The sequence below is a fragment of the Lipotes vexillifer genome, unplaced genomic scaffold (genome assembly GCF_000442215.2).
Source record: "Lipotes vexillifer unplaced genomic scaffold, Lipotes_vexillifer_v1.1 scaffold91, whole genome shotgun sequence".
Taxonomy (NCBI): domain Eukaryota; kingdom Metazoa; phylum Chordata; class Mammalia; order Artiodactyla; family Lipotidae; genus Lipotes; species Lipotes vexillifer.
The window spans coordinates 5426970-5454781 of NW_006777583.1; the positions used below are offsets into that span (position 1 = coordinate 5426970).

The window sequence follows — 27812 nt, forward strand, 5'->3', positions numbered from 1 at the left end:
TGCATACCTACTCCTCCCTTATAGTCTACCCTGCAAATTCTAGCTATCTAGGTCTCCCTGAGCATTCATCTCTGCCTCCTCAACTTAGTGAGACAACTGAACTCTGTTTCAGTTCTCCTTCCCTGTGCTGCAGTTTAGAAATCACTTCCAGATAGAAAGACAAGGTGAATGTAGAGTTCAACTTCTTTGTTTCTCTTCTCTTGGGAATCACAGTCCCGTGCGTCCTGTTATCCAATGTCTGAAATCAGTTGTTTCATATATTTCATCAGGTTTTTTAGTTGTTTTCAGCAGAAGGCTAATTCTAGCCTTTGCTTCTTCCTTATGCTGGAAATAGAAGTCTTATCATCTCTTGGTAATGCTATTAATTATGAAGTTAATCCTCAGTCATCTTCATGATATCTTACTTTAATTTTAGTATTTGTGACATTATATACTTCAAGCAGGCAGTGCATGGAAAAGACCCTGGGCTTGGGAGCTGGAGCCCTGGTTCTGGTACCATCCCTACCACTTACTAGTTATCAAATCAGTTGCATAAATTTCCTGGGTGTCAGCTTCCCCATCTGTAAACTAAGATGGTGGAGCTCTCCAAGGTCTCTTCCAATTTTGAAATTCAATGAAAGAGAGAATGTATGAGAGAGCAGACAACAGAAGCAAGAAGAACAATCCTGCAGCATGTGGAAAGAAAACCACATTCACAGAAAGATAGACAAAATGAAAAGGCAGAGGGCTATGTGCCAGATGAAGAAACAAGATAAGACCACAGGGACTTCCCTGGTGGCGTAGTGGTTGAGAGTCTGCCTGCCGATGCAGGGGACGTGGGTTTGTGCCCCGGTCTGGGAGGATCCCACATGCCGTGGAGCAGCTAGGCCTGTGAGCCATGGCCGCTGAGCCTGCGCGTCTGGAGCCTGTGCTCCGCAATGGGAGAGGCCACAACAGTGAGAGGCCCGTGTACCGCAAAAAAAAAAAAAAAAAGATAAGACCCCAAAAAACCAATTAAATGAAGTGGATATAAGCAACCTTCCAGAAAAAGGATTCAGAGTAATGATAGTGAAGATGAACCAGGACCTTGGAAAAAGAATAGAGGCAAAGATCTAGAAGATGCAAGAAATGTTTAACAAAGACCTAGAAGAATTAAAGAACAACCACCTAAAAGAATTAAAGAACAAACAAACAGAGATGAACAATACAATAACTGAAATGAAAAATGCACTAGAAGGAATTAAAAGCAGAATAACTGAGGCAGAAGAACAGATAAGTGACCTGTAAGACAGAATGGCGGAATTCACTGCTGTGGAACAGAATAAAGAAAAAGGAATGAAAAGAAATGAAGACAGCCTAAGAGACCTCTGGGACAATATTAAACATAACAACATTCACATTATAGGGGTTCCAGAAGGAGAAGAGAGAGAGAAAAGACACAAGAAAATATTTGAAGAGATTATAGTTGAAAACTTCCCTAACATGGGAAAGGAAACAGCCACCCAAGTCGAGGAAAGGCAGAGAGTCCCAGGCAGGATAAACCCAAGGAGAAACACACCACGACACATAGTAATCAAATTGGCAAAAATTAAAGACGAAGAAAAATTATTAAAAGCAAAAGGGAAAAATAATGACAAATAACATACAAGGGAACTCCCATAAGGTCAACAGCTGATTTCTCAGCAAAAACTTTACAAGCCAGATGGGACTGACATGATACATTTAAAGTGATGAAAAGGAAGAACCTTCAATCAAGATTACTCTACCTACCAAGGATCTCATTCAGATTTGATGGAGAAATCAAAAGCTTTACAGACAAGCAAAAGCTAAGAGAATTCAGCACCACCAAACCAGCTGTACAAGAAATGCTAAAGGAACTTCTCTAAGTGGGAAACACAAGAGAAGAAAAGGACCAAGAAAAACAAACCCAAAACAATTAAGAAAATGGTAATAGGAACATACGTATCAATAATTACCTTAAATGTGAATGGATTAAATGCTCCAACCAAAAGATGTAGACTGGCTGAATGGATACAAAAACAAGACCCACATATATGCTGTCTACAAAAGAGCCACTTCAGACCTAGGGACACATAGAGACTGAAAGTGAGGAGATAGAAAAAGATATTCCATGCAAATAGAAATTAGAAGAAAGCTGGAGTAGCAATTCTCATATCAGATAAAATAGACTTTAAAGTAAAGACTATTACAAGAGACAGAGAAGAACACTACATAATGATCAAGGGGTCAAGCCAAGAAGAAGATATAACAATTATAAATATATATGCACCCAACATAAGAGCATCTTAATACATAAGGCAAATGCTAACAGCTGTAAAAGAGGAAATTGACAGTAACACAATAATAGTGGGGAAATTTAACACCTCACTTACACCAATGGACAGATCATCCAGACAGAAAATAAATAAGGAAACACGAGCTTTAAAGGACACAATAGACCACATGGATTTAATTGACATTTGTAGGACATTCCATCCGAAAAGAGCAGATTACATTTTCTTCTCAAGTGCACACAAAACATTCTCCAGGATAGATCATATCTTTGGTCACAAATCAAGCCTTGGTAAATTTAAGAAAATTGAAATCATATCAAGCATCTTTTCAGACCACAAGGCTATGAGATTAGAAATCAATTACAGGGATAAAATGTAAAAAACACAGACATGTGGAGGCTAAACAATATGTTACCAAATAACCAAGAGATCATTGGAGAAATCAAAGGAGAAATCAAAAAATACCTAGAGACAAATGATAATGAAAACACAATAACCCAAAACCTATGGGATGCAGCAAAAGCAGTTCTAAGAGGGAAGTTTATAGCAATACAATCCTACCTCAAGAAACAAGAAAAATCTCAAATAAAAAAAATCTAACCTTACAACTAAACGAACTAGAGAAAGAAGAACAAACAAAACCCAAAGTTAGTAGAAGGAAAGAAATCATAAAGATCAGAGAAGAAATAAATGAAATAGAAACAAAACAATAGCAAAGATCAATAAAACTAAATGCTTGTTCTTTCAGAAGATAAAAAAAATTGATAAACCATTAGCCAGACTCATCAAGAAAAAGAGGGAGAGGACTCAAATCAATAGAATTAGAAATGAAAAAGGAAAAGTTACAACGGACACTGCAGAAATACAAAGCACCAAAAGAGAGTACTACAAGAAACTCTATGCCATTAAAATGGACGACCTGGAAGAAATGGACAAATTCTTAGAAAGGTATAACCTTCCAAGACTGAACCAGGAAGAAAAAGAAAATATGAACAGACGAATCACAAGTAATGAAATTGAAACTGTGATTAAAAATCTTACAACAGGGCTTCCCTGGTGGCGCAGTGGTTGGGAGTACGCCTGCCGATGCAGGGGATACGGGTTCGTGCCCCGGTCTGGGAGGATCCCACATGCCGTGGAGCGGCTGGGCCCGTGAGCCATGGCCGCTGGGCCTGCTCGTCCGGAGCCTGTGCTCCACAATGGGAGAGGCCACAACAGTGAGAGGCCCACATACCGCAAAAAAAAAAAAAAAAAAAAAAAAATCTTACAACAAACAAAAGCCCAGGACCAGATGGCTTCACAGGTGAATTCTATCAAACATTTAGAGAAGAGCTAACACCCATCCTTCTCAAGCTCTTCCAAAAAATTTTGGAGGAAGGAACACTCCCAAACACATTCTATGAGGCCACCATCCCTGATACCAAAACCAGACAAAGATATTACAAAAAAAGAAAATTACAGACCAATATCACTGATGAATATAGATGCAAAAATCCTCAAGAAAATACTAGCAAACAGAATCCAACAACACATTAAAAGGATCATACACCATGATCAAGTGGGATTTATACTAGGGAAGCAAGGATTCTTCAATATACACAAATCAATCAATGTGATACACCGTATTAACAAATTGAAGAATAAAAACCATATGATCATCTCAATAGATGCAGAAAAATCTTTTGAAAAAATTCAACACCCATTTATGGTAAAAACTCTTCAGAAAGTGGGCATAGAGGGAACCTACCTCAACATAATAAAGGCCATATATGACAAACCTACTGCAAACATCATTCTCAATGGTGAAAAACTGAAAGCATTTCCACTAAGATCAGGAACAAGGCAAGGATATCCACTCTAGCCACTCTTATTCCACATAGTTATGGAAGTCCTAGCCACAGCAATCAGAGAAGAAAAAGAAATAAAAGGAATCCAAATTGGAAAAGAGGAAGTGAAACTGGCACTCTTTGCTCATGACATGATACTATATAGAGAAAATCCTAAAGATGCCACCAGAAAACTACTAGAACTTATCAATGAATTTGGTAAAGTTACAGGATACAGAATTAATGCACAGAAATCTCTTGCATTCCTATACACTAACAGTGAAGGATCCAAAAGAGAATTTAAGGAAACAATCCCATTCACCATTGCAACAAAAAGAGTAAAATACCTAGGAATAAACCTACCTAAGGAGGTAAAAGACCTGTACTCAGAAAACTATAAGACACTGATGAAAGAAATCAATGACGATACAAACAGATGGAGAGATGTACCATGTTCTTGAATTGGAAGAATCAATATTGTGAAAATGCCTATACTACCCAAAGCAATCTACAGATTCAATGCAATCCCTATCAAATTACCAATGGCATTTTTTGCAGAACTAGAACAAAAAATCTTAAAATTTGTATGGAGACAGAAAAGGCCCCGAATAGCAAAAGAAATCTTGAGGGGAAAAAAATGGAGCTGGAGAAATCAGACTCCCTGACTTCAGACTATACTACAAAGCTACAGTCATCAAGACAATATGGTACTGGCACCAAAACAGAAATATAAATCAATGGAATAGGATAGAAAGCCCAGAGATAAACCCACGCACCTGTGGTCAACTAGTCTATGACAAAGGAGGCAAGGATATACAATGGAGAAAAGACAGTCTCTTCAACAAGTGGTGCTGGGAAAACTGGACAGCCACATGTAAAAGAATGAAATTAGAACACTTCCTAACACCATACACAAAAATAAACTCAAAATGGATTAAAGACCTAAATATAAGCCCGGACACTATAAAACTCTTAGAGCAAAACATAGGCAGAACACTCTTTGACATAAATCACAGTAAGATCTTTTTTGACCCACCTCCTAGAGTGATGGAAATAAAAACGAAAATAAACAAATGGGACCTAATGAAACTTCAAAGCTTTTGCACAGCAAAGGAAACCATAAACAAGATGAAAAGATAACCCTCAGAATGGGGGAGAATATTTGCAAATGAAGCAACTGACAAAGGATTAGTCTCCAAAATGTACAAGCACCTCATGCACATCAATATTAAAAAAACAAACAACCCAATCCAAAAATGGGCAGAAGACCTAAACAGACATTTCTCCAAAGAAGACATACAGATGGCCAAGAGGCACATGAAAAGCTGCTCAACATCACTAATTATTAGAGAAATGCAAATGAAAACTACAATGAGGTGTCACCTCACACCGGTTAGAATGGGCATCATCAGAATATTTACAAACAACAAATGCTGGAGAGGGTATGGAGAAAAGGGAACCCTCTTTCACTGTTGGTGGGAATGTAAATTGATATAGCCACTATGGAGAACAGTATGGACATTCCTTAAAAAGCTAAAAATAGAATTACCATATGATCCAGCAATCCCACTATTGGGCATATACCCAGAGAAAACCATAATTCAAAAAGACACATGCACCCCAATGTTCATTGCAGCACAATTTACAATAGCCAGGTCATGGAAGCAACCTAAATGCCCATCGACAGATGAAGGGATAAAGAAGATGTGGTACATGTATACAATGGAATATTACTCAGCCATAAAAAGGAGCAAAATTGGGTCATTTGCAGAGACGTGGATGGACCTAGAGACTGTCATACAGAGTGAAGTAAGTCAGAAAGAGAAAAACAAATATCGTATATTAATGCATATATGTGGAATCTAGAAAAATGATACAGATGAACCAGTTTGCAAGGCAGAAATAGAGACACAGATGTAGAGAACAAACGTATGGACACCAAGGGGGGAAAGTGGGGGGGGGGTTGGTGGTGGTGGTGGGATGAATTGGGAGATTGGGATTGACATATATACACTAACATGTATAAAACAGATAAGTAATAAGAACCTGCCATGTAAAAACAAAATTTAATTAAAATAAAATAAAAACCAACCGAAATTTAAGAAAAAAAATAGAGAGCAAATATATGAATCCTATTCTTGTTTAGTATCCTTTAGGAGTACTTGCATTTCTGATCACCCCATTTCCTTTTTAAAAGATAAGAAAAAATACGGTAGTATTTAGAGAAATGAAAATAGAAAAATAAAGAGGTGGGAGTGGCTTGTTAGTGTCAAACGCCTGAAGAAAATTAAGATCTTTATTTGGGACAAATTAAGGTGAAAACAGCATGATCAAGGTCAGTCATTTTGTGCAGGTGTCTAAAGAGTGAACAGTGAATTTAAAAAGACTCCCTTCCAGTTGCTGTTTATGCAGGAAATCTGGCACAGTCTTCAGGGTATGACACACAAGAGAGAAATTTGAGTAATATTAGGAAAGAATTTAGAAGTCTCAAAACAAGGTCAGTGAACTCAAGTGCCAAGCACATGATATTCCTGGTGTCACAGAGAAAAGAGGTCAGTTCCTTACCTTATAGAGCTGTTGAACCCACACATTTTATGTGGCTGAGCAGTTTTCTCTGGGAGATGGTTTGCTCATCAGAGGTTTAGATCCTGTATCTTTTGAAAATAAGTGTTACTAGCATATTGAAATACCACATCTTATAATTCAGTAAAAATGCAATCATTTTTCTCCCACTGTCCTTTTACAATTTAGTCTCTGGGATAATAGCTCTTGCTCCTGCATGTATACTCTAGCAACCCATAATTTCCTGCTAATTCTTAGGTAATAGATGATCTATGGTCACTAAGTTACAAACATTATCCAGATGCAAAAAACTTAGGAAATCCAGTCCTGGGTGATACTCAAAACTTTGAACTTAAGTTGCTGTTAAATCTCCCTTTTTCTCTCTCCAACCTCACTTCTCTGAGCTTGGGCTGACTTCAGGATAGAAGCCTGCAGTGACATAGAGGGTGGTGGTCCTTCCATCTCTCTGCCTCCTATTTCTAGTCCTCCCCTTCCATCTTGAGCTGTTATTTAAACCCTACCAGATCCAGTGGGACTAGTGGAGACAGGGAGAGGCAACACACAGGGCAGCTCTTATTTGAAGCAGTACTCTCATCACTTGGTCTCACTCTGGTCTAGCAGATGCCTTTTTCCCTTGAGATATCATTTTCTTGGACTCCTCAGAGCTTTCTCACTGTTTCTCTTTCTCCTACAATTCTCTTGTCCCTGAAGGATGCTTCTCTTATTTCTCTGTTCTGATTGTCACTTGTGACTCCTTCCTCGGCCCCTAGACACACAGTAGTGCATCTCCAAGCTCCTCCAGGTGGCTCTATCGGACAGAATCTAAGATTCTGTCTCAGGGCCCGTGGCTTTTCCAAGGAACATTCATACATCCCTTGCCTGGGACTGATGTGGGTCCCAAGGCAGCAGCACTCTCCTGGTTCTGGCTCCAAAACAGTCAGTATAGATTCCCACCTGATAGGAGTTCGAATCCAGCCAGTGTCAATTTCAGCTTTCTCAGGAGTGAATTGGGTACCAGTCTCTAAGTCTCTCAGCCTTAGGAAACACTTCCACTGCTCTCTGAGGGATTTTCTCCCCATCTCAGGTTTAGAGGGTTGCACCTCCTCCCAACTCCCTGAGTGCAGGAGGACATGGCAACATAATGTCCCTCCCCACCAAGGTATCTCTCCTTTGATCTCTTTTATCTACGTTCTCTGACCCTTCTTCTATGTCCTCGATGTAACTGAGAAACCCAAGAGTGGCTTGAAGGTTCTTGAGGCCATTTACTTTCAAAATCTTCATAACATGGTTTGGCACCTTTGTTTGGAATTTTACATCTATTATGTTTTGTCGTCTGGTGGAAACTCAGTTTTAAGATCGTATTACACAAGTAATAAACAAACATGATTCACGGGCCAATCCAGTGGTGTAACATCTGTCTTTACTAAACATTTTGATATCTGAGTGTTGTTACTGTGTTAAAAAAAATCAGGGGAGACAACTCTCTAAAGAGTCTTATTTAATCCTTGACCAGCTATGTTATTTAGCACTTCTTAACTAGAGCTGTAGGCGTATGGAGTTCATAAAATAATTTGGAATGAAATACTGTACTGAATGAATATTTTTTATGTGGTAGTAGATGGATCCCCAAGGGCATCACGTGTCTTGCCTGCTAAGACCTTTTCCAGCACAAGAAAGTGGTGAGCTCACCATTCTCTGGCTGTACAAGAGGGCAGGAAAGTGGCTTTGCAATAGTGAGCCACTAGGAGACAAATTCTCCCAAATTAACTCCCTCACCAGCTGACCGCTTCTAAACCCAGACTTCATAGGCCCCATAATGACATGTTTCTGTGAGGTTTGAAGGGAGGAAGGATATCCTTACAGGGTTGCTTGAGTCCAAAGCAGAGAGAGAAGGGAAATAAATATCAGCCTTGGGTCCAGATGTGGCATAACCAGATTATGTGTGCTGCCGGCTGGCCCTGACCTTTGGAGTTAAGATTGAGAGCCAGAAAGGCTGTGTGTTGTAGGGATTTTTCCCTTTTTGTTTGCTTGTATAACACGAGGGAGGGAAATAGTTGAGTAAAATCCAAGTGTTTCTTTTATTTCACTTCTCTGGAGACCTTAATCATGGAATTGGAAGGACTTGCTTGATGCTTCATTTGTTAAAGCAGTAACTCCCTAAGCTGGTATCTCCTTGCCTTTTTAAACCTGCACCTTTGGTGAGCATGAAAGTTTCCCACCTCCTTGAAGAGGCTGATTTTCTCCCTCCTCCCCATCTTGCCACCTCCTTGAGATTCACATGCTTTGGGGAGTATGGCAGCAGAGATGTCATCAAGCTGTACTTTCTATAGTTTCCATTACAAAAACAATAGGCATGTGTTGGCTTTCCAAATATATAAGTATGTATTATATAACTGAATGCACTTTTTCACTTTACATTGCACTTTTCATGCTAACAGATCACCATTTGTACAAAGTGTCCCTGCAATTTCAGGAGGCTCACAGATCTGCTGAAGGCCAGGTATGAAAACTCCCAAGGGGACTATTTCTCTTCATCCTAGATGACTCAGTCATGGCCACCTCAAGGGCTCTTTTCTCCATCCTGTTGGAGTCTTTATCTCTGTTGGAATCAGTTTTAGAGCTCTAAGTGGACTTAGAGATCATCTAGTCCCATCCTGCATTTTATAGAAACGGATGTCCAAAGAGTTTAAGCAACTTTCCCAAAGTTACACCACTATGTTTACACTGCAGATCCTGAGCAACTACTCAGGTTGCTGAATTCCCTGCTCATCTTTCTTTTTACTGTATTGTCAATTGCTTGAATCTTCTGTACTTCATCCCATCCCTTTAAAAGATACCAACCAATACTACAAAACAAACAAATGCTAAGGTGCAAACTCTGCAAAATACTTCATGTTCTTCTGTATATACTAACATCAAGCTTCCTTTACTTTATAGTGCCTCCACGGCTGAGAAAATACTTATTTGCCATGAACCCATATTTTAGCCAAGTATTTTAAATGATTCAGAAGAAAAAATACATAACCCCTAATTTCTCATAGTTTAAAATTAATTGGGGAGACAAATGTGGCTCATATTCAGCTTGTGGCCACCTGTGATCTCTGGAAACATTTTTTTTTTTTTTTACAATGTTGTGTTTAATTTCTGCTGTACAGCAAAGTGATGGAACCTTTTTAAATGCATTTGTAATTTCCAACCCTCCACCCTTACTCTGTAACTTATTCTTCCTTGAATTCTTCTGCAGTTCATCTATATCAAGAATAATCTGTGAGATTGGAAGGAATATAGGCGAATTCACAGGTCATTTATTGCTAAATGTAGTTACTAATAATATAAAAGCTCATCCAGTGATGAAACATAGCTAGTGTCGTTTTTTTCTAGATGGGGAAACAGGCTCAGCAAGACTACGTGACTAGTTCAAGGTTGCTCAGCCAGCGGTAGATGGAGCAGAGTCTTGCAGCCAAAGTGGCTGCTTGTCAGAGCCCACAAGCCCCCTTTCAGCCAAGAAAGCAAGAGTAGAATAAAGTAGGGAAAAGCAAATAAAGCAAAATAGGCTTGCTGAAAATTACGATTTTGTCACAGTGAGGTTATGAGCACATCAAACTAGCTGACTGTGAAAAGCTTTTGAACATGGCTCCTGTTGTGTGTGCTCTTCCTAAAGCTGTGTGAAGTTTTATGTGAGCAGGGCCCTTATCATGGTGGAGAAGGGATTTACAGAGGTGAATAATGGATAGACAGTGCTCTCAAGATATCTGTGTTGAATTCTCCTTTTATTTATCTAAGGACTGGGCCTGAGCTGGGGTGAATGCATTAAGTCTCAGCACCTTCGGAGCAAAAAAGGAATTTATCATCCACAATTGTCATCTAAAAGCAGCTCCCAGGTCACAGAGTCTTGGAAAATGGGATAATGAGACTGCAGGTTTCTTTGGAGGAGAAAGTTGTTTGATAGGACCCATGCTCTTGTCAGACTCAGGCAGTGTTTACAGAGGATGAACCTGGAAATCTTGTTTGCTCAGGGTACTCTTGTCCCTAAGCTTTTCCCTATACATCACCAGTGCATTGTGGGATCGTGTCACCTTTTGTATTTTTCCTTGGAGACGGAGGAAGGAGCAGTAGGGATTCGATAAATCCATCCATATGTAAATGAAAATTGTTTTGTTCAGTTGGGATGTATCCATATTGTTTAGCCCCAAGGATATGCAAAATAAAACTTTTTGAAGTTTTCAACCAGGAAAAAGAGGAACATGTGAGAAAAAGATTAAAAAACATACATTCTTCTTTTGACTTGCACTTTGATGGAGGATGAAAGCAATAGCCCATCCCCAAAGAAGTAATCCTAGTTTTAAAAAATCCTTGGTTCTCAAAAGCCTGGCATTGCATGTTTGTTATATTTGTTCCTATTTTGTTTGTAAACGGTTTTAAAGGCATATGATGTGATGAAGTAAATGTTATTTTGCAGTTGAAAATTAAAGAGTTCTTTTGTATTTTAGGTCTTACAGGAATTCTCAGGGACAGTGAGGACTGGAGTGTGTTTGTATTATGGGGAGGGCAGTGAGGAAGATGAGGGGAGAACATTACAGCTCCTTCCTGAAGATAATTATAAGCCATAATCCCTCAATATATATATTTTTTTGCTTCCTCTGGTTTGAAATAAAAATAAATTTTTCCCAAAAATGTATTTCAGGGCCCTCTTAGCATCTCAGATGGAACCAACATTTGCCAGGAATGTTTTCCCTTGTTTTGATGAGCCAGCTCTGAAGGCAACGTTTAATATTACAGTTATTCATCATCCGAGTTATGTGGCCCTTTCCAACATGCCAAAGCTAGGTAAGTAATGTTTCCTATTGTTGTATATGTATACATGTACATATATGTATATGTGTATGTATATATATATATACATACACATATACATATGTATACATAATGTTATATATTATATAATTATATGTTTAATTATATATTTATATATTTGTATTTATATGTTTTTATATGAATTACATATGTGTATATATATTTAACTCTGTAATAGATTTTATATCAGTAGATTTTCTAGTCAATGTGTTGAGAGTGTGTTATGATTGTAGTATATTATAACCAGGGAGGGCAGTCACATGGGATATGCATCAGCACCCGCATCTTGCTGATGGTAAATCCTGACTCTTTTTGTATTAGGAGCTGAGGACACTACACTGTTCTCATACATTGGCAGCCTGTCTGCCCATTAATTTGGGCTTCAACTATTGATCATTAGTGATAACAAGCTAGTAAACTTGGTCTGAATCTGGTACATAGATGTGGGTTTGGTTTGGTTTAGTTTTTTGTTTTTTTGTTTTGTTTTTGGCTCACAGTAGTTTTTTCTTTTGAATTGGCATCCAATTTCTTTTAATTCAGAGATTCCTCATAAAAATAAAAATTCTTATTTTTTTTTTGAAGCTCAAAACATCTAACAACACTGGCCCTGCACTTCCAATGTGCCAGTGATAGTTGCTGCTGAGAAGGGGCTACCTCCTTCAGACCAAGCCCATGGCCCCGCCTGCCGTGGTCCCCACCACTCCGTTAGTGTACACCAGCCCGTTCACATCAAGTACCCGGCCCTCACAGGTGTTTGAGTTTGTGATTTCAGGTTTAAAACCTGCAGTGTGACTCCACTGAAGACCTGCCCGAAACCTGAGAATGGCAGAATTGTTGACCTACTATGGGCCTGGGAAACTTGTTGACCTCCTATGGGCCTGGGAAACTCTAGATTAAGTGCTGAAAGAGATGGGCTGGACTAGGAAACAGTCGTGGAAGGGAAAGAAAGGAGGTAGCTCATGGGCCTAGTTTACAGTGCCCATAGATTTGCCCTCCATCCAGACCATGTCATTCAAGGTGCTAATTCAGGACCGAGATACTGTCCTTAGGCCTTCCTAATATGTTTTTGATAGCTTGGGGGTAGACAAATCCAAACTGCTGCACTCTGGGGAGAAGTTGGGAAGAACTAGCTGAGTGAACAGTCGACTTGACAAATTATTTCAAAGGTAGATAATTGTGCTTGTTATTGCTTATTTACAGTGATTTGGACTAAAATCAATTTCTCTAGGTCAGTCTGAAAAAGAAGATGTGAATGGAAGCAAGTGGACTGTTACTACCTTTCACACCACGCCCCACATGCCCACTTATCTAGCGGCCTTTGCCATCTGTGACTACGAGCATGTCAGCAGGACTGAAAGGGGCAAGGAGGTGAGTGACGGAGACCCTCCAGGTAAGGGGACATTTGTACTGGCCGCAGACTGCTCAGGCACTCCTGCATCAGGGGCTATGCCTACAGACCCCACCCCACCGTCCCCTCCTGGTTCTCCCCCTGATCTCCCCCAAGCCCTGTTACCACTCTCAGCGCGGAGTTGCAGCATGGGATGCAACGGTTCCCACTGCGGTTCTGCAGATGGGTTTCTATGGAAAGGCTGCTCATTAAGCCCACTTGAGGCAGGTTCTGAGCCCCCCCACTTCCTGGGCTTTCGCTGCCTTTCAGAGTACAGGAGAGAACAGGGAAAGCAGGCACACTAGCATCTGGAAGCTCAGGTTTACCTGTTGTTGACTTCGCCTACATGCTACTGCAGCCTTGAAGCCAGGGTGCTGCCCAAAATATCTAGCAGCCACTATGACACAAACACCAAACAACCCAAACTGACACCAGCTGGGACAGCTGCTCTGGCTGAAATGCTGCAGGCAGGTTAAGCATCATCCCTATCAAGGAGCAGGTCCTCTGGGTTCCTCACCTCCGGGGCATGAACACTTCCCTAGAGTTGTGTAAATAGGTGCTCTGTCCTGAAACACCCAGGTTTTCACCAAATTATACTCTCTTTACATAATAATCCTTTAGAGAAATATCAAGGTTATTGTAGCAGTACTTTATAGACTGGTTCACTCCCTACGCTAGAGTGTGAAGGTAAGTAGGGCCAGTGCCTTAGGCCCAGTTCTTTCTAGTCAGATCGAATTCACAGGGCTGAGGAGAGTCAGGCCCTACAGCAGGCGGAGGCTCTCTCCTGGGCCCATGAACTTCCAGGCTTGTGCCATTGACTTGTGGAGGCAAGGAAGCTGTGGATGAGCCAAGTCTGTCACCAGGGGGAGAATCATTCAAAGCCCCTCCTCCTAAGGATGAATTAATAATACCGTGTTAGATGCAAACAACTCATTTTCCTCAGCTGTTGGATCCAGCCTGATTTCCCTTATTGAACAATCATTGGTAGATGCTTCATATTCACAGATATAACATGAGCCAAGTCAGATGTTCATGGCATATATTGATAAATCTACTCAGGCATGATGTAGAAACCTATGGTTTGTACCTGGCATGAAGGAGTGGGCCTGGAGCTCACGAGTGACCCAAGGTGACTGTCAGCATCCTCATCTCCAATGGCTTGTTGCTCTCAATGCTGCTGCACAGTGAATAATTCTTATAAAGGATCATACCTGTTTCTTCATGAAAGATCACCCTGGAAAGAAAGCCAGCTGCCACAGAAAGCAAAGAGGAAATTGAACATGCCTAAGAAAGTCATGGTCTTAGCCAGAAACTTGAAATTTGGGATGAATTTATCAGTGGAATGTTGCGCTTGGCTCTGGCTCAGCTCTGGGAAGCGAAGGAGTCCATCATATACTCTACAGGGAACCAGACTGTACTCTTGGAATAGCATCCAGACTCTACAAAGATGACTCATTAAGTAAGAGATAAAAATTTAGTGAAGTTGAAAATGTGGTTCATGCGTGGCATGAGGATAAACATAAGACACGCATAACTAAGGTTGGAAATAACATATTTTGAGTAGAATTTATCACACGTGGGCATGTGTAAAGATATTCTGCTCTTAGATGTTGAGGTCTGCTGTGTCTGAGGGCCACAAGGACACACTGGTGGGCTAGGTGTGACTTTGAAGGAACCTTATGGCTGCGTTCCTGAAATGTTCTGCACCTGTTTGTGATCCTAGCTGCCCTGCCTCTTCCCCCACAGCTCAGAATCATTATTTACCTCCCTTTGGCTTAAAGAGTGGTTGTTTACGGGAGGAGCTTTGTAACCTGGAAATTTACCTGCAAACATTAGTTGTTAACTGCCTTTTTTCCTCCCAAGACTACAGTTAATTTGCACACATTATCCTGAACATGGGGAAGGGTGACTGTTATTTCCACTCAGTAGCGTGGGCTCTGGTTTAGATGTCTTCCTGGCCTTGCCATGGAGGTGAGAGCTTGCGAAGGGGCAGGTACGGGTAGCGGTAGCGTTAGGGGCAGAGCGGAGTCCTGGGCCCCTCTTTCCCAGGATAATGGGGCCTGGCGGGGAGGAAGGAAGGCTGCAAGGAAGGAGGGGCTCCAGGCAGGAGGCTTCCAAAACAGGTGGTTGCATTTTGTGAAAGGGGAGCGTTCCTGAAGCCCTCAGGTAATTCAAAAGTCACTTGATTCAAGACAAATTCTCCAGCAGAAGTAAAAGCCAAGTCAGATAAACGTGGTCGTGGAGGGCAGCAATCTGAAGATATTGTTGTGTTGCTTTTCGTTTTCTTTGCATTTTCTTTAATGTTTTGCAGAGAGCTCTTTCTCGAATTAATTGTATTCACATCAGTATAATTATCTAATTCCCTCCTCGCTAACTTTCATTCTAGGGTTATAAGTTTCATATGTGTTTTTTAGCTAACACTAGCAACTCTATTTAAAAGTGCTCAGGTGGCATTGGGGATAATATGACTTCATAATAAAATACCAATGAATGTTAAAACAACATCATATTAGTCACCAAAGTCACACAAACAAGTTCAAAAACCCAAACGGCAGCATGGTTGTGTTAAAATAACAAAACACGGCAGGGATTTCTTTTCTGGTACTAACGAGGAAGTGTCATAAACAGAGAATATAATTCACTTGCTTCAACAACTATAAAGTCATAAGAATTTTGATGCACTTTTTAAAATTAAGGAAATTAACCTATTGCAAATTTGGAAAATAAGATGGGACTATTAATGTTTTCTTTAACAAACCATTTTAAATTTGCATGATTCAAATTTGCTTAATATGTTCTATACTGTTTAACCCCTATTAACTGCCCAATTCTGGTTTGAATCGTTGGAAATATGTCCTGAAAAGGGAAGCAAGGATCCAAGGGACCCTTTTACTCCAGCATAGAATCGACATTTTCTGTGGGGGAAGATACCATTCCCAGGATTATTATTATTATTTTTTTACATCGTTATTGGAGTATAATTGCTTTACAACGGTGTGTTAGTTTCAGCTTTATAACAAAGTGAATCAGTTATACATATACATATGTTCCCATAACTCTTCCCTCTTGTGTCTCCCTTCCTCCCACCCTCCCTATCCCACCCCTCCAGGCGGTCACAAAGCACCGAGCTGATCTCCCCGTGCTATGCGGCTGCTTCCCACTAGCTATCTACCTTACGTTTGGTAGTGTATATACGTGCATGCTACTCCCTCGCTTTGTCACAGCTTACCATTCCCCCTACCCATATCCTCAAGTCCATTCTCTAGTAGGTCTGTGTCTTTATTCCTGTCTTACCCCTAGGTTCTTCATAACATTTTTTTTTTCTTAAATTCCATATATATGTGTTAGCATACAGTATTTGTCTTTCTCTTTCTGACTTACTTCACTCTGTATGACAGACTCTAGGTCTATCCACCTCATTACAAATAGCTCAATTTCGTTTCTTTTTATGACTGAGTAATATTCCATTGTATATATGTGCCACATCTTCTTTATCCATTCATCCAATGATGGACACTTAGGTTGTTTCCATCTCCAGGCTATTGTAAATAGAGCTGCAATGAACATTTTGGTACATGACTCTTTTTGAATTATGGTTTCTCAGGGTATATGCCCAGTAGTGGGATTGCTGGGTCATATGGTAGTTCTATTTGTAGTTTTTTAAGGAACCTCCATACTGTTCTCCACAGTGGCTGTACGAATTCACATTCCCACCAACAGTGCAAGAGGGTTCCCTTTTCTCCACACCCTCCAGCATTTATTGTTTCTAGATTTTTTGATGATGGCCATTCTGACCGGTGTGACATGATATCTCATTGTAGTTTTGATTTGCATTTCTCTAATGATTAATGATGTTGGGCATTCTTTCATGTGTTTGTTGGGGATCTGTATATCTTCTTTGGAGAAATGTCTATTTAGGTCTTCTGCCCATTTTTGGATTGGGTTGTTTATTTTTTTGTTATTGAGCTGCATGAGCTGCCTGTAAATTTTAGAGATTAATCCTTTGTCAGTTGATTCATTTGCAAATATTTTCTCCCATTCTGAGGGCTGTCTTTTGGTCTTGTTTATGGTTTCCTTTGCTGTGCAAAAGCTTTGAAGTTTCATTAGGTCCCATTTGTTTATTTTTGTTTTTATCTCCATTACTCTAGGAGATGGGTCAAGAAGGATCTTGCTGTGATTTATGTCATAGAGTGTTCTGCCTATGTTTTCCTCTAAGAGTTTGATAGTTTCTGGCCTTACATTTAGGTCTTTAATCCATTTTGAGCTTATTTTTGTGTATGGTGTTAGGGAGTGATCTAATCTCATACTTTTACATGTACCTGTCCAATTTTCCCAGCACCACTTATTGAAGAGGCTGTCCTTTCTCCACTGTATATTCCTGCCACCTTTATCAAAGATAAGGTGACCATATGTGCATGGGTTTATCTCTGGGCTTTCTATCCTATTCCATTGATCTATCTTTCTGTTTTTGTGCCAGTACCATACTGTCTTGATTACTGTAGCTTTGTAGTATAGTCTGAAGTCAGGCAGCCTTGATTCCGCCAGCTCCGTTTTTTGTTCTCAAGATTGCTTTGGCTTTTCAGGGTCTTTTGTGTTTCCATACAAATTGTGAAATTTTTGTTCTAGTTCTGTGAAAAATGCCAGTGGTAAATTGATAGGGATTGCGTTGAATCTGTAGATTGCTTTGGGTAGTAGAGTCATTTTCACAATGTCGATTCTTCCAATCCAAGAACATGGTATATCTCTGCATCTATTTGTAACATCTTTAATTTCTTTCATCAGTGTCTTATAATTTTCTGGATACAGGTCTTTTATCTCCTTAGGTAGGTTTATTCCTAGATATTTTATTTTTTGTTGCAATGGTAAATGGGAGTGTTTTCTTTATATCACTTTCAGATTTTTCATCATTAGTGTATAGGAATGCCAGAGATTTCTGTGCATTAATTTTGTATCATGCTACTTTACCGAATTCATTGATTAGCTCTAGTAGTTTTCTGGTAGCATCTTTAGGATTCTCTATGTATAGTATCATGTCATCTGCAAACAGTGACAGCTTTACTTCTTCTTTTCCGATTTGGATTCCTTTTATTTCCTTTTCTTCTCTGATTGCTGTGGCTAAAACTTCCAAAACTATGTTGAATAAGAGTGGTGAGAGTGGGCAACCTTGTCTTGTTCCTGACCTTAGTGGAAATGCTTTCAGTTTTTCGCCATTGAGGATGATGTTGGCTGTGGGCTTGTCATATACGGCCTTTATTATATTGAGGAAAGTTCCCTCTACACCTACTTTCTGCAGGGTTTTTATCATAAATGGGTGTTGAATTTTGTCAAAAGCTTTCTCTGCATCTATTGAGATGATCATATGGTTTTTCTCCTTCAATTTGTTAATATGGTTAATCACATTGATAGATTTGCGTATATTGAAGAATCCTTGCATTCCTGGAATAAACCCCACTTGATCATGGTGTATGATCCTTTTAATGTGCTGTTGGATTCTGTTTGCTAGTATTTTGTTGAGGATTTTTGCATCTATGTTCATCAGTGATATTGGCCTGTAGTTTTCTTTCTTTGTGACATCCTTGTCTGGTTTTGGTATCAAGGTGATGGTGGCCTCGTAGAATGAGTTTGGGAGTGTTCCTCCCTCTGCTATATTTTGGAAGAGTTTGAGAAGGATAGGTGTTAGCTCTTCTCTAAATGTTTGATAGAATTCGCCTGTGAAGCCATCTGGTCCTGGGCTTTTGTTTGTTGGAAGATTTTTAATCACAGTTTCAATTTCAGTGTTTGTGATTGGTCTGTTCATATTTTCTATTTCTTCCTGATTCAGTCTTGGCAGTTTGTGCATTTCTAAGAATTTGTCCATTTCTTCCAGATTGTCCATTTTATTGGCATAGAGTTGCTTGTAGTAATCCCTCATGATTTTTTGTATTTCTGCAGTGTCAGTTGTTACTTCTCCTTTTTCATTTCTGATTCTATTGATTTGAGTCTTCTCCCTTTTTTTCTTGATGAGTCTGGCTAATGGTTTATCTATTTTGTTTATCTTCTCAAAGAACCAGCTTTTAGTTTTATTGATCTTTGCTATTGTTTCCTTCATTTCTTTTTCATTTATTTCTGATCTGATTTTTATGATTTCTTTCCTTCTGCTAACTCTGGGGTTTTTTTGTTCTTCTTTCTCTAATTGCTTGAGGTGCAAGGTTAGGTTGTTTATTCGAGATGTTTCCTGCTTCTTAAGGTGGGCTTGTATTGCTATAAACTTCCCTCTTAGAACTGCTTTTGCTGCATCCCATAGGTTTTGGGTCGTTGTATCTCCATTGTCATTTGTTTCTAGGTATTTTTTAATTTCCTCTTTGATTTCTTCAGTGATCACTTCGTTATTAAGTAGTGTATTGTTTAGCCTCCATGTGTTTGTATTTTTTACAGCTCTTTTCCTATAATTGATATCTAGTCTCATGGCGTTGTGGTCGGAAAAGATACTTGATACAATTTCAATTTTCTTAAATTTACCAAGGCTTGATTTGTGACCCAAGATATGATCTATCCTGGAGAATGTTCCATGAGCACTTGAGAAAAATGTGTATTCTGTTGTTTTTGGATGGAGTGTCCTATAAATATCAATTAAGTCCATCCTGTTTAATGTATCATTTAAAGCTTGTGTTTCCTTATTTATTTTCATTTTGGATGATCTGTCCATTGGTGAAAGTGGGGTGTTGAAGTCCCCTACTATGAATGTGTTACTGTCGATTTCCCCTTTTATGGCTGCTAGTTTTTGCCTTATGTATTGAGGTGCTCCTATGTTGGGTGCATAAATATTTACAATTGTTATATCTTCTTCTTGGATCGATCCCTTAATCATTATGTAGTGTCCTTCTTTGTCTCTTCTGATAGTCCTTATTTTAAAGTCTATTTTGTCTGATATGAGAATTGCTACTCCAGCTTTCTTTTGGTTTCCATTTGCATGGAATATCTTTTTCCATCCCCTTACTTTCAGTCTGTATGTGTCTCTAGGTCTGAAGTGGGTCTCTTGTAGACAGCATATATATGGGTCTTGTTTTTGTATCCATTCAGCCAATCTGTGTCTTTTGGTGGGAGCATTTAGTCCATTTACATTTAAGGTAATTATCGATATGTATGTTCCTATTCCCATTTTCTAAATTGTTTTGGGTTCGTTATTATAGGACTTTTCCTTCTCTTGTGTTTTTGTCTAGAGAAGTTCCTTTAGCATTTGTTGTAAAGCTGGTTTGGTGGTGCTGAACTCTCTCAGCTTTTGCTTGTCTGTAAAGGTTTTAATTTCTCCATCAAATCTGAATGAGATCCTTGCTGGGTAGAGTAATCTTGGTTGCAGGTTTTTCTCCTTCATCACTTTCAGTATGTCCTGCCACTCCCTTCTGGCTTGTAGAGTTTCTGCTGAGAGATCAGCTGTTAACCTTATGGGGATTCCCTTGTGTGTTATTTGTTGTTTTTCCCTTGCTGCTTTTAATATGCTTTCTTTGTATTTAGTTTTTGACAGTTTGATTAATATGTGTCTTGGCGTATTTCTCCTTGAATTTATCCTGTATGGGACTCTCTGTGCTTCCTGGACTTGATTAACTATTTCCTTTCCCATATTAGGGAAGTTTTCAACTATAATCTCTTCAAATATTTTCTCAGTCCCTTTCTTTTTCTCTTCTTCTTCTGGAACCCCTATAATTCGAATGTTGGTGCGTTTAATGTTGTCCCAGAGGTCTCTGAGACTGTCCTCAGTTCTTTTCATTCTTTTTTCTTTATTCTGCTCTGCAGTAGTTATTTCCACTATTTTATCTTCCAGGTCACTTATCCGTTCTTCTGCCTCAGTTATTCTGCTATTGATCCCATCTAGAGTATTTTTCATTTCATTTATTGTGTTGTTCATCTTTGTTTGTTTCATCTTTAGTTCTTCTAGGTCCTTGTTAAATGTTTCTTGCATTTTGTCTATTCTATTTCCAAGATTTTGGATCATCTTTACTATCATTATTCTGAATTCTTTTTCAGGTAGACTGCCTATTTCCTCTTCATTTGTTAGGTCTGGTGGGTTTTTATCTTGCTCCTTCATCTGCTGTGTGTTTTTCTGTCTTCTTATTTGGCTTATCTTACTGTGTTTGGGGTCTCCTTTTTGCAGGCTGCAGGTTCATAGTTCCCATTGTTTGTGGTGTCTGTCCCCAGTGGCTAAGGTTGGTTCAGTGGGTTGTGTAGGCTTCCTGGTGGAAGGGACTAGTGCCTGTGTTCTGCTGGATGAGGCTGAATCTTGTCTTTCTGGTGGGCAGGTCCACGTCTGGTGGTGTGTTTTGGGGTGTCTGTGGACTTATTATGATTTTAGGCAGCCTTTCTGCTCATGGGTGGGGTTGTGTTCCTGTCTTGCTAGTTGTTTGGCATAGGGTGTCCAGCACTGTAGCTTGCTGGTCGTTGAGTGAAGCTGGGTGCTGGTGTTGAGATGGAGATCTCTGGGAGATTTTCACCGTTTGATATTTCGTGGAGCTGGGAGGTGTCTTGTGGACCAGTGTCCTGAAGTTGGCTCTCCCACCTCATAGGCACAGCAGTGACTCCTGGCTGCAGCACCAAGAGCCTTTCATCCACACGGCTCAGAATAAAAGGGAGAAAAAGTAGAAAGAGAGAATTAGTAGAAGTAGAAACAAAGAAAGAAAGAAAGAAGGGAGGGAGGGAGGGAGGAAGGAAGGAGGGAGGGAAGGAAGGAAAAAAAGAAAGAAAGAAAGAAGATAAAGTAAAATAAAATAAAGTAAGATAAAATATAATAAATTTATTAAAATAAAAAATAAGGGGCTTCCCTGGTGGCGCAGTGGATAGGAGTCCGCCTGCTGATGCAGGGGATGTGGGTTTGTGCCCCGGTCCGGGAAATCCCACATGCCGCGCAGCGGCTGGGCCCGTGAGCCATGGCTGCTGAGCCTGCACGTCCAGAGCCTGTGCTCTGCAACGGGAGAGACCACAACAGTGAGAGGCCCGCCTACAGCAAAAATAATAATAATTATTATTATTATTAAGAAAAAATAATTTTTTAAAAAACGGACAGATAGAACCCTAGGACAAATGGTGGAAGCAAAGCTATACAGACAAAATCTCACACAGAAGCATTCACACTCACAAAAAGAGGAAAAGGGGGAAAAATCATAAATCTTGCTCTCAAAGTCCACCTCCTCAATCTGGGATGGTTCGTTGTGTATTCATGTATTCCACAGATGCAGGGTACATCAAGTTGATTGTGGAGCTTTAATCCGCTGTTTCTGAGGCTGCTGGGAGAGATTTCCCTTTCTCTTCTTTGTTCTCACAGCTCCCACAGGCTCAGCTTTGGATTTGGCCCCTCCTCTGCATGTAGGTCGCCGGAGGGCGTCTGTTCTTCGATCAGACAGGACGGGGTTAAAGGAGCAGCTGCTTCAGGGGCTCTGGGTCACTCAGGCCGTGGGGAGGGAGGGGCACGGAGTGCGGGGCGAGCCTGCCGCGGCAGAGGCTGGCATGACGTTGCACCAGCCTGAGGCCCGCCGTGCGTTCTACCGGGGAAGTTTTCCCTGGATGCCGGGACCCTGGCAGTGGCGGGCTGCACAGGCTCCCCGGAAGCGGGGTGTGGACAGTGACCTGTGCTCACACACGGGCTTCTTTGCGGCAGCAGCAGCAGCCTTAGCCTCTCATGCCCGTCTCTGGGGTCCGCGCTTTTAGCCTCGCGCCAATCTCTGGAGTTCCTTTAAGCAGCGCTCTTAATCCCCTCTCCTCACGCACCAGGAAACAAAGAGGGAAGAAAAAGTCTTTTGCCTCTTAGGCAGGTCCAGACTTTTCCCCGGACTCCCTCTCGTCTAGCTGTGGTGCACTAACCCCCTGCAGGCTGTGTTCACACCGCTAGCCCCAGTCCTCTCCCTGCGCTCCGACGGAAGCCCGATCCTCAGCTCCCAGCCTCACCCGCCCTGGCGGGTGAGCAGACAAGCCTCTCGGGCTGGTGCGTGCCGGTCAGCCCCGATCCTCTGTGCAGGAATCTCTCTGCTTTGCCCTCCGCATCCCTGTTGCTGTGCTTTCCTACGCGGCTCCACCTCCGCCACCCGCAGCCTCCACCCAGGAAGGGGATTCCTAGTGTGTGGAAACCTTTCCTACTTCACAGCTCCCTCCCACTGGTGCAGGTCCCGTCCCTATCCTTTTGTCTCTGTTTATTCTTTTTTCTTTTGCCCTACCCAGGTACGTGGGGAGTTTCTTGCCTTTTGGGAGGTCTGAGGTCTTCAGCCAGCATTCAGTAGGTGTTCTGTAGGAGTTGTTCCACGTGTAGATGTATTTCTGGTGTATCAGTGGGGAGGAAGGTGACCTCCGCGTCTTACTCTTCCGCCATCTTCCCCTCGTCTCTCCCAGGATTATTTTTGAACTACAAAATTTTACATGTTATTGCAAAAGAGTGAAATAACACACTTTCTGTGGAACCACTGTTCTCAACTTAGTGAATAGCCTTCTGGGCTTTTCTCATCATGTGGACACATTCAAACGTTTTATTATGCAGCTTCCTCTGAAAAGGTAAGCCTTTGGCTTCAGAGCATCAGGGAACTGGAGCAAGCAGGCTGCCACTTTCCAAAAATCACTACTGCTTTTCCTAATCACTGCTTAATTGTTTCTGTTTAGATACGCATCTGGGCCCGGAAAGAAGCCATTGCAGCTGGAAATGCAGACTTTGCTTTGAACATCACAGGTCCCATCTTCTCTTTTCTGGAGGATTTATTTAATATTAGTTACCCTCTTCCAAAAACAGGTGAGGCATTTTCCCTTACAATGTATTTGATTTCCTATTGTGGGGGCCCTGGGTTGAGATCAAAAGGTACCTAAATGGGCCTCCAAGGACCCATTGGCACTTTGCTATTTTTGCTGTTTCGGAGTTAGCCCTGCTAGCTTCCCATCATTATGTCCTACACCTTCCTAAACACACAGGGGCCTGTCTGTTCTTTCTCTGCATCGTTCCATGTGACCAGTAAGTGCTCGGAGAGCTACCTGGCTTTAGATCCCTCCTGGATACTCACTGGCAACTTACATCCTCCAGACCCTGTCTTCTCTCTTGCATTCTGTCCTTTCCTCTCATAACGTGAGTGTGCAATGCAGTGTTCTGCATCCTTTTAGCCACTTGTGTGAGTTACTCCAGTTCACTTTAGTAAGGTTTTGTTGGTTTTTCAAAAAATATTCTCTAGCTGTGAGTCATTGGATTAGGACCTGGGGGTCCCATCTGTGAATTTTTGTTGTATAAAATTGGGATCATGTGTGAACATAATATGATCCTCGAAGAGGTATGTAAACATTTTATTTCTCATAGATCTGTATGGAATGTCCTTAAAATTATGTGAGCCACTCAGCTCAGAAAGTTGTTCCATGTTTTTCCTATCAAAATTAAGGGTATCATGTAAGTGTGTTTTGTTCCTCTGACAGGTTAGTTAGTTGAAGTCTTGGGGAAAAGTATGTTTGGCCTTTACTGGCATATAGTAGAAGGAAAGTGGGGAGTAAAAATTGGGGAGCTCAAGCCTCTTGAACACTGGGAAGCCAAGGGCTCTGCAGCTCAAGCCTTCTGGCTGAGGAGGTATGCGGAGTGAAGGAATGGGGACTAACCTTGGCCCCCTCACGGATCCCAGAGGTGATACCCGTCATTTAGAAAGTTGGAGGCGGCAGGAATCTGGGCATGGAGACCAAGTTCTGGCATTTCTGTGGCTGGAAGATCTCAAGATAACCCTTGTCTAGGCAAGCAAATTTCCATTTGTCTTTATTTAGATAAGGAGAAGTCCAGAGTTATTCTTGATATCCTGTTCTGTCAAAGCATCTCCTCCATCCAATTAGTCACCTCCTTATTATCTCCACATCCATCCACTTCTTCCCATCCCCCTCATTCTCCCTAGTTTACATCACCAACAGCTTGACCACAACGGCTCTCACTTAGTTTCACCACTTTCGCTCTTGTCTCCTCCAATCCATCTTCCACACTGAGGCCAGAGGGATTTTTCCAAAGCAAAATCTGATCATGTTACTATCCTCTAAAACCTCTCTGTGGCTTCCCATTTGAAGATAAAGTCCAAATTCCACACCCTGTCTTTGTAACAGTGCATCTTTTGCCAACCTCTTGGGGCTTTTCACAGTTTCTCAGAGTAGGAGGGATACTCTAACACCATCTCTATCCTCTCCTACACTTTCATCTTCCTCTCCTCTCCTTCAGGCTCTTGCACATGCAGTTTGCACATCCTTTTACCCAACAGGTTGATTCTTATATTTCTCAACTCAGTGCCCCCTCCTCCAGGAAGTTTTCCCTGACTCCATCTCTCATGCTTCCACAGCATCCTGTGCACCCCTGCATTCAAGCTCTTGACCTAATAGATCCTGATCATCTCCCCCAGTAGGTCGAGGGCAAGTTGTGGGTCAGGATCTGGACTGTCCTTTTTTAAGTACTCTCAGAGCCTATGACAGTGCTTCTCTCAGAGTGGTAAACAGTAAACTTTTTTTTTTTTTTGGGCGGAGGAATAAATACATGCAATGAGTTCAGTAATTCCATGTAAATTGTGGCTAGATTACCAACTCTTGGAAGTCAGGCTTATATTGGCACTTTTTTTGTATCTTTCATAGCATCTCAGCCAATGTTGCTCTATGAGCACACATGCAGGTGGTACTTAGTCAAAACCGCATTTTGATAGATGATTAAAATAAGGAGTTTCGGGCTTTGCTGGTGGCACAGTGATTGAGAGTCCGCCTGCCAATGCAGGGGACACGGGTTCGTGCCCCAGTCCGGGAAGATCCCACATGCCGCGGAGCGGCTGGGCCTTTGAGCCATGGCCGCTGAGCCTGTGTGTCCAGAGCCTGTGCTCCGCAGTGGGAGAGGCTACAAAGTGAGAGGCCCGTGTACCGCAAAAATAAAAAATAAATAGAATAAGGAGTTTCTCTATTACTGGATCTTTAAGAGAAAGATAAACTAATGTCTCCTAATTACTTTAACTTTTGGTTGAGTCATTTAAAAACAAGAACAAACACACAAAAAAAGCAAGAAAGCCAAACCTTCCCTATCAGCATTTCCCACATACTCCTTACCCTTTACTCTCAGTGAGTCAGGTGAAAAGCCTTTTTATTTATTTCTTCCATGGTGTTCTTTTAGCTTACCTTCTTGAGGCTTGCTCAGTTGAATTCTAAGCCTCAGAATCTAAACCATGTGTATATATCTATTACATAGAATAACATTTTTTTCTTTCTTTCTGCTTTTTTTATTTAAGTATAGTTGATTTACAATGTTTCAGGTGTACAGCAAAGTGATTCAGTTAGATACATATCTATTCTTTTTCAGATTCTTTTCCATTATAGGTTATTATAAGATATTGAATATAGTTCCCTGTGCTATACAGTAGGTCCTTGTTCTATATCTATTTTATGTATAGCAGTGTGTATCTGTTTACCCCAAATTCCTAATTTACCCCTTTCCCCCTTACCCCTTTGGTAACCATAAGTTTGTTTTCTGTCTGTGAGTCTATTTCTGTTTTGTAAATAAGTTCATTTGTATCAATATTTTAGATTCCACATATATGACAGTTGTCTTTCTCTGTCGGACTTACTTCGCTTAGTATGACAATCTCTAGGTCCATCATATTGCTGCAAATGGCATTATTTCATGTTTTTATGGATGAGTAATATTTCATTTTATATATATATATGTATATACACACACACACACACACACACACACACACACATTCATCTGTTGATGGATATTTAGGTTGTATCCATGTCTTGACTATTGTGAATAGTGCTGCTATGAACATTGGGATGCATGTATCTTTTCAAATTAGAGTTTTCGTCTTTAGAACAACATTTTTTTTTTCTGGTGTTGTTATCATTTTAATTCACTCTGTTTAAAGTCAGAAGTGGACTGAAATATCAAAATATTACAGAGATGATAGAGTTGGCTGTTTGGGTTGTTGTAAGTTTTGAAAGAAAAAGTGGCATCATGATGCTTTTAGGAATAAATATGGGCATTTGAGATTTGCAAACTTTTAAAATGGCAACTTCCCTTTTAAGTTTTTATTTTACTCTTAACTTGTAACTATATCAGGCTAATGATATGTATTGTACATCCCAGCATGATCTGTATTTTTGTAGTAGTAAAACTCAAGTATGATATAAATCATAAAGCAATGAAATAATGACCATAATCAATTAGAAGCTACTGAGTAAATGAGAATCACCTATTACTTTCCTAGGTGCTCTGTGAATGCAGAAGAAGTAGATGGCTGAGGCTCTGTTCAAGTAGCTCAGTTAGGGAGATAGCTTCTACATGTTAAAAACAAAAGCAACAAATTGCTAAGTATGAGATAACGTACTGGGCAAAAAAAAACTCTTAAAAGAAAAAGGATTGATAACTGGTAATGGGAGTAGCCCAAATATATAAAGAACACCTACAAATAAATAAGAAAAATACAATATAAAAAAACAAGTAAAAGATATATGAATAGATGTTTTACAGAAAAGGAAATAGATATGACTAATAAACTTATGGAGCGATACTTAGCCTCATTAAGCAATCTGAGAAATGAATATCCAAGGCCACAGTGAGGCACCATTTCATACCACTCAGTTGTCAAAGAGTAGGCATTCTGACAAATGCCAATAGAAAGTGATGTTGTTGAAGGGAGTATCAATTGTTACAACTTTGAAACTTATTTGTTATCTTACAATGTTGATCATTAGAATACCTTAAAACTCAGTAATTCCATTGCTAGATATACCCCAAGAGGAATTTGGGCATATATGTGCCAGAAGACATGTGCAAGAATGTTCATAGCCACACTTTTCATACTAGCCCCAAACTGAAAGCAACCAAAATGGTCACCGATAGGAGAATGGATAGATACAGTGTGGTTCATTCACACAACAGGAAACTATCCAGCAATGAAAATGAAACACTCT

The 27812-nt window shown here is 40.5% G+C and overlaps 1 protein-coding gene across 1 annotated transcript in view; it reads left to right on the forward strand.

The window, feature by feature from the left end:
• The window catches only part of LVRN (laeverin), an 88908-nt gene that overhangs the window by 16567 nt on the left and 44529 nt on the right, over positions 1-27812 (forward strand). Inside the window, exons 2-4 of the mRNA XM_007451218.1 lie at positions 11346-11488; positions 12744-12883; positions 23517-23643. Coding sequence (XP_007451280.1) covers positions 11346-11488; positions 12744-12883; positions 23517-23643 — 410 coding nt within the window. The remainder of the gene's footprint in view (positions 1-11345; positions 11489-12743; positions 12884-23516; positions 23644-27812) is intronic.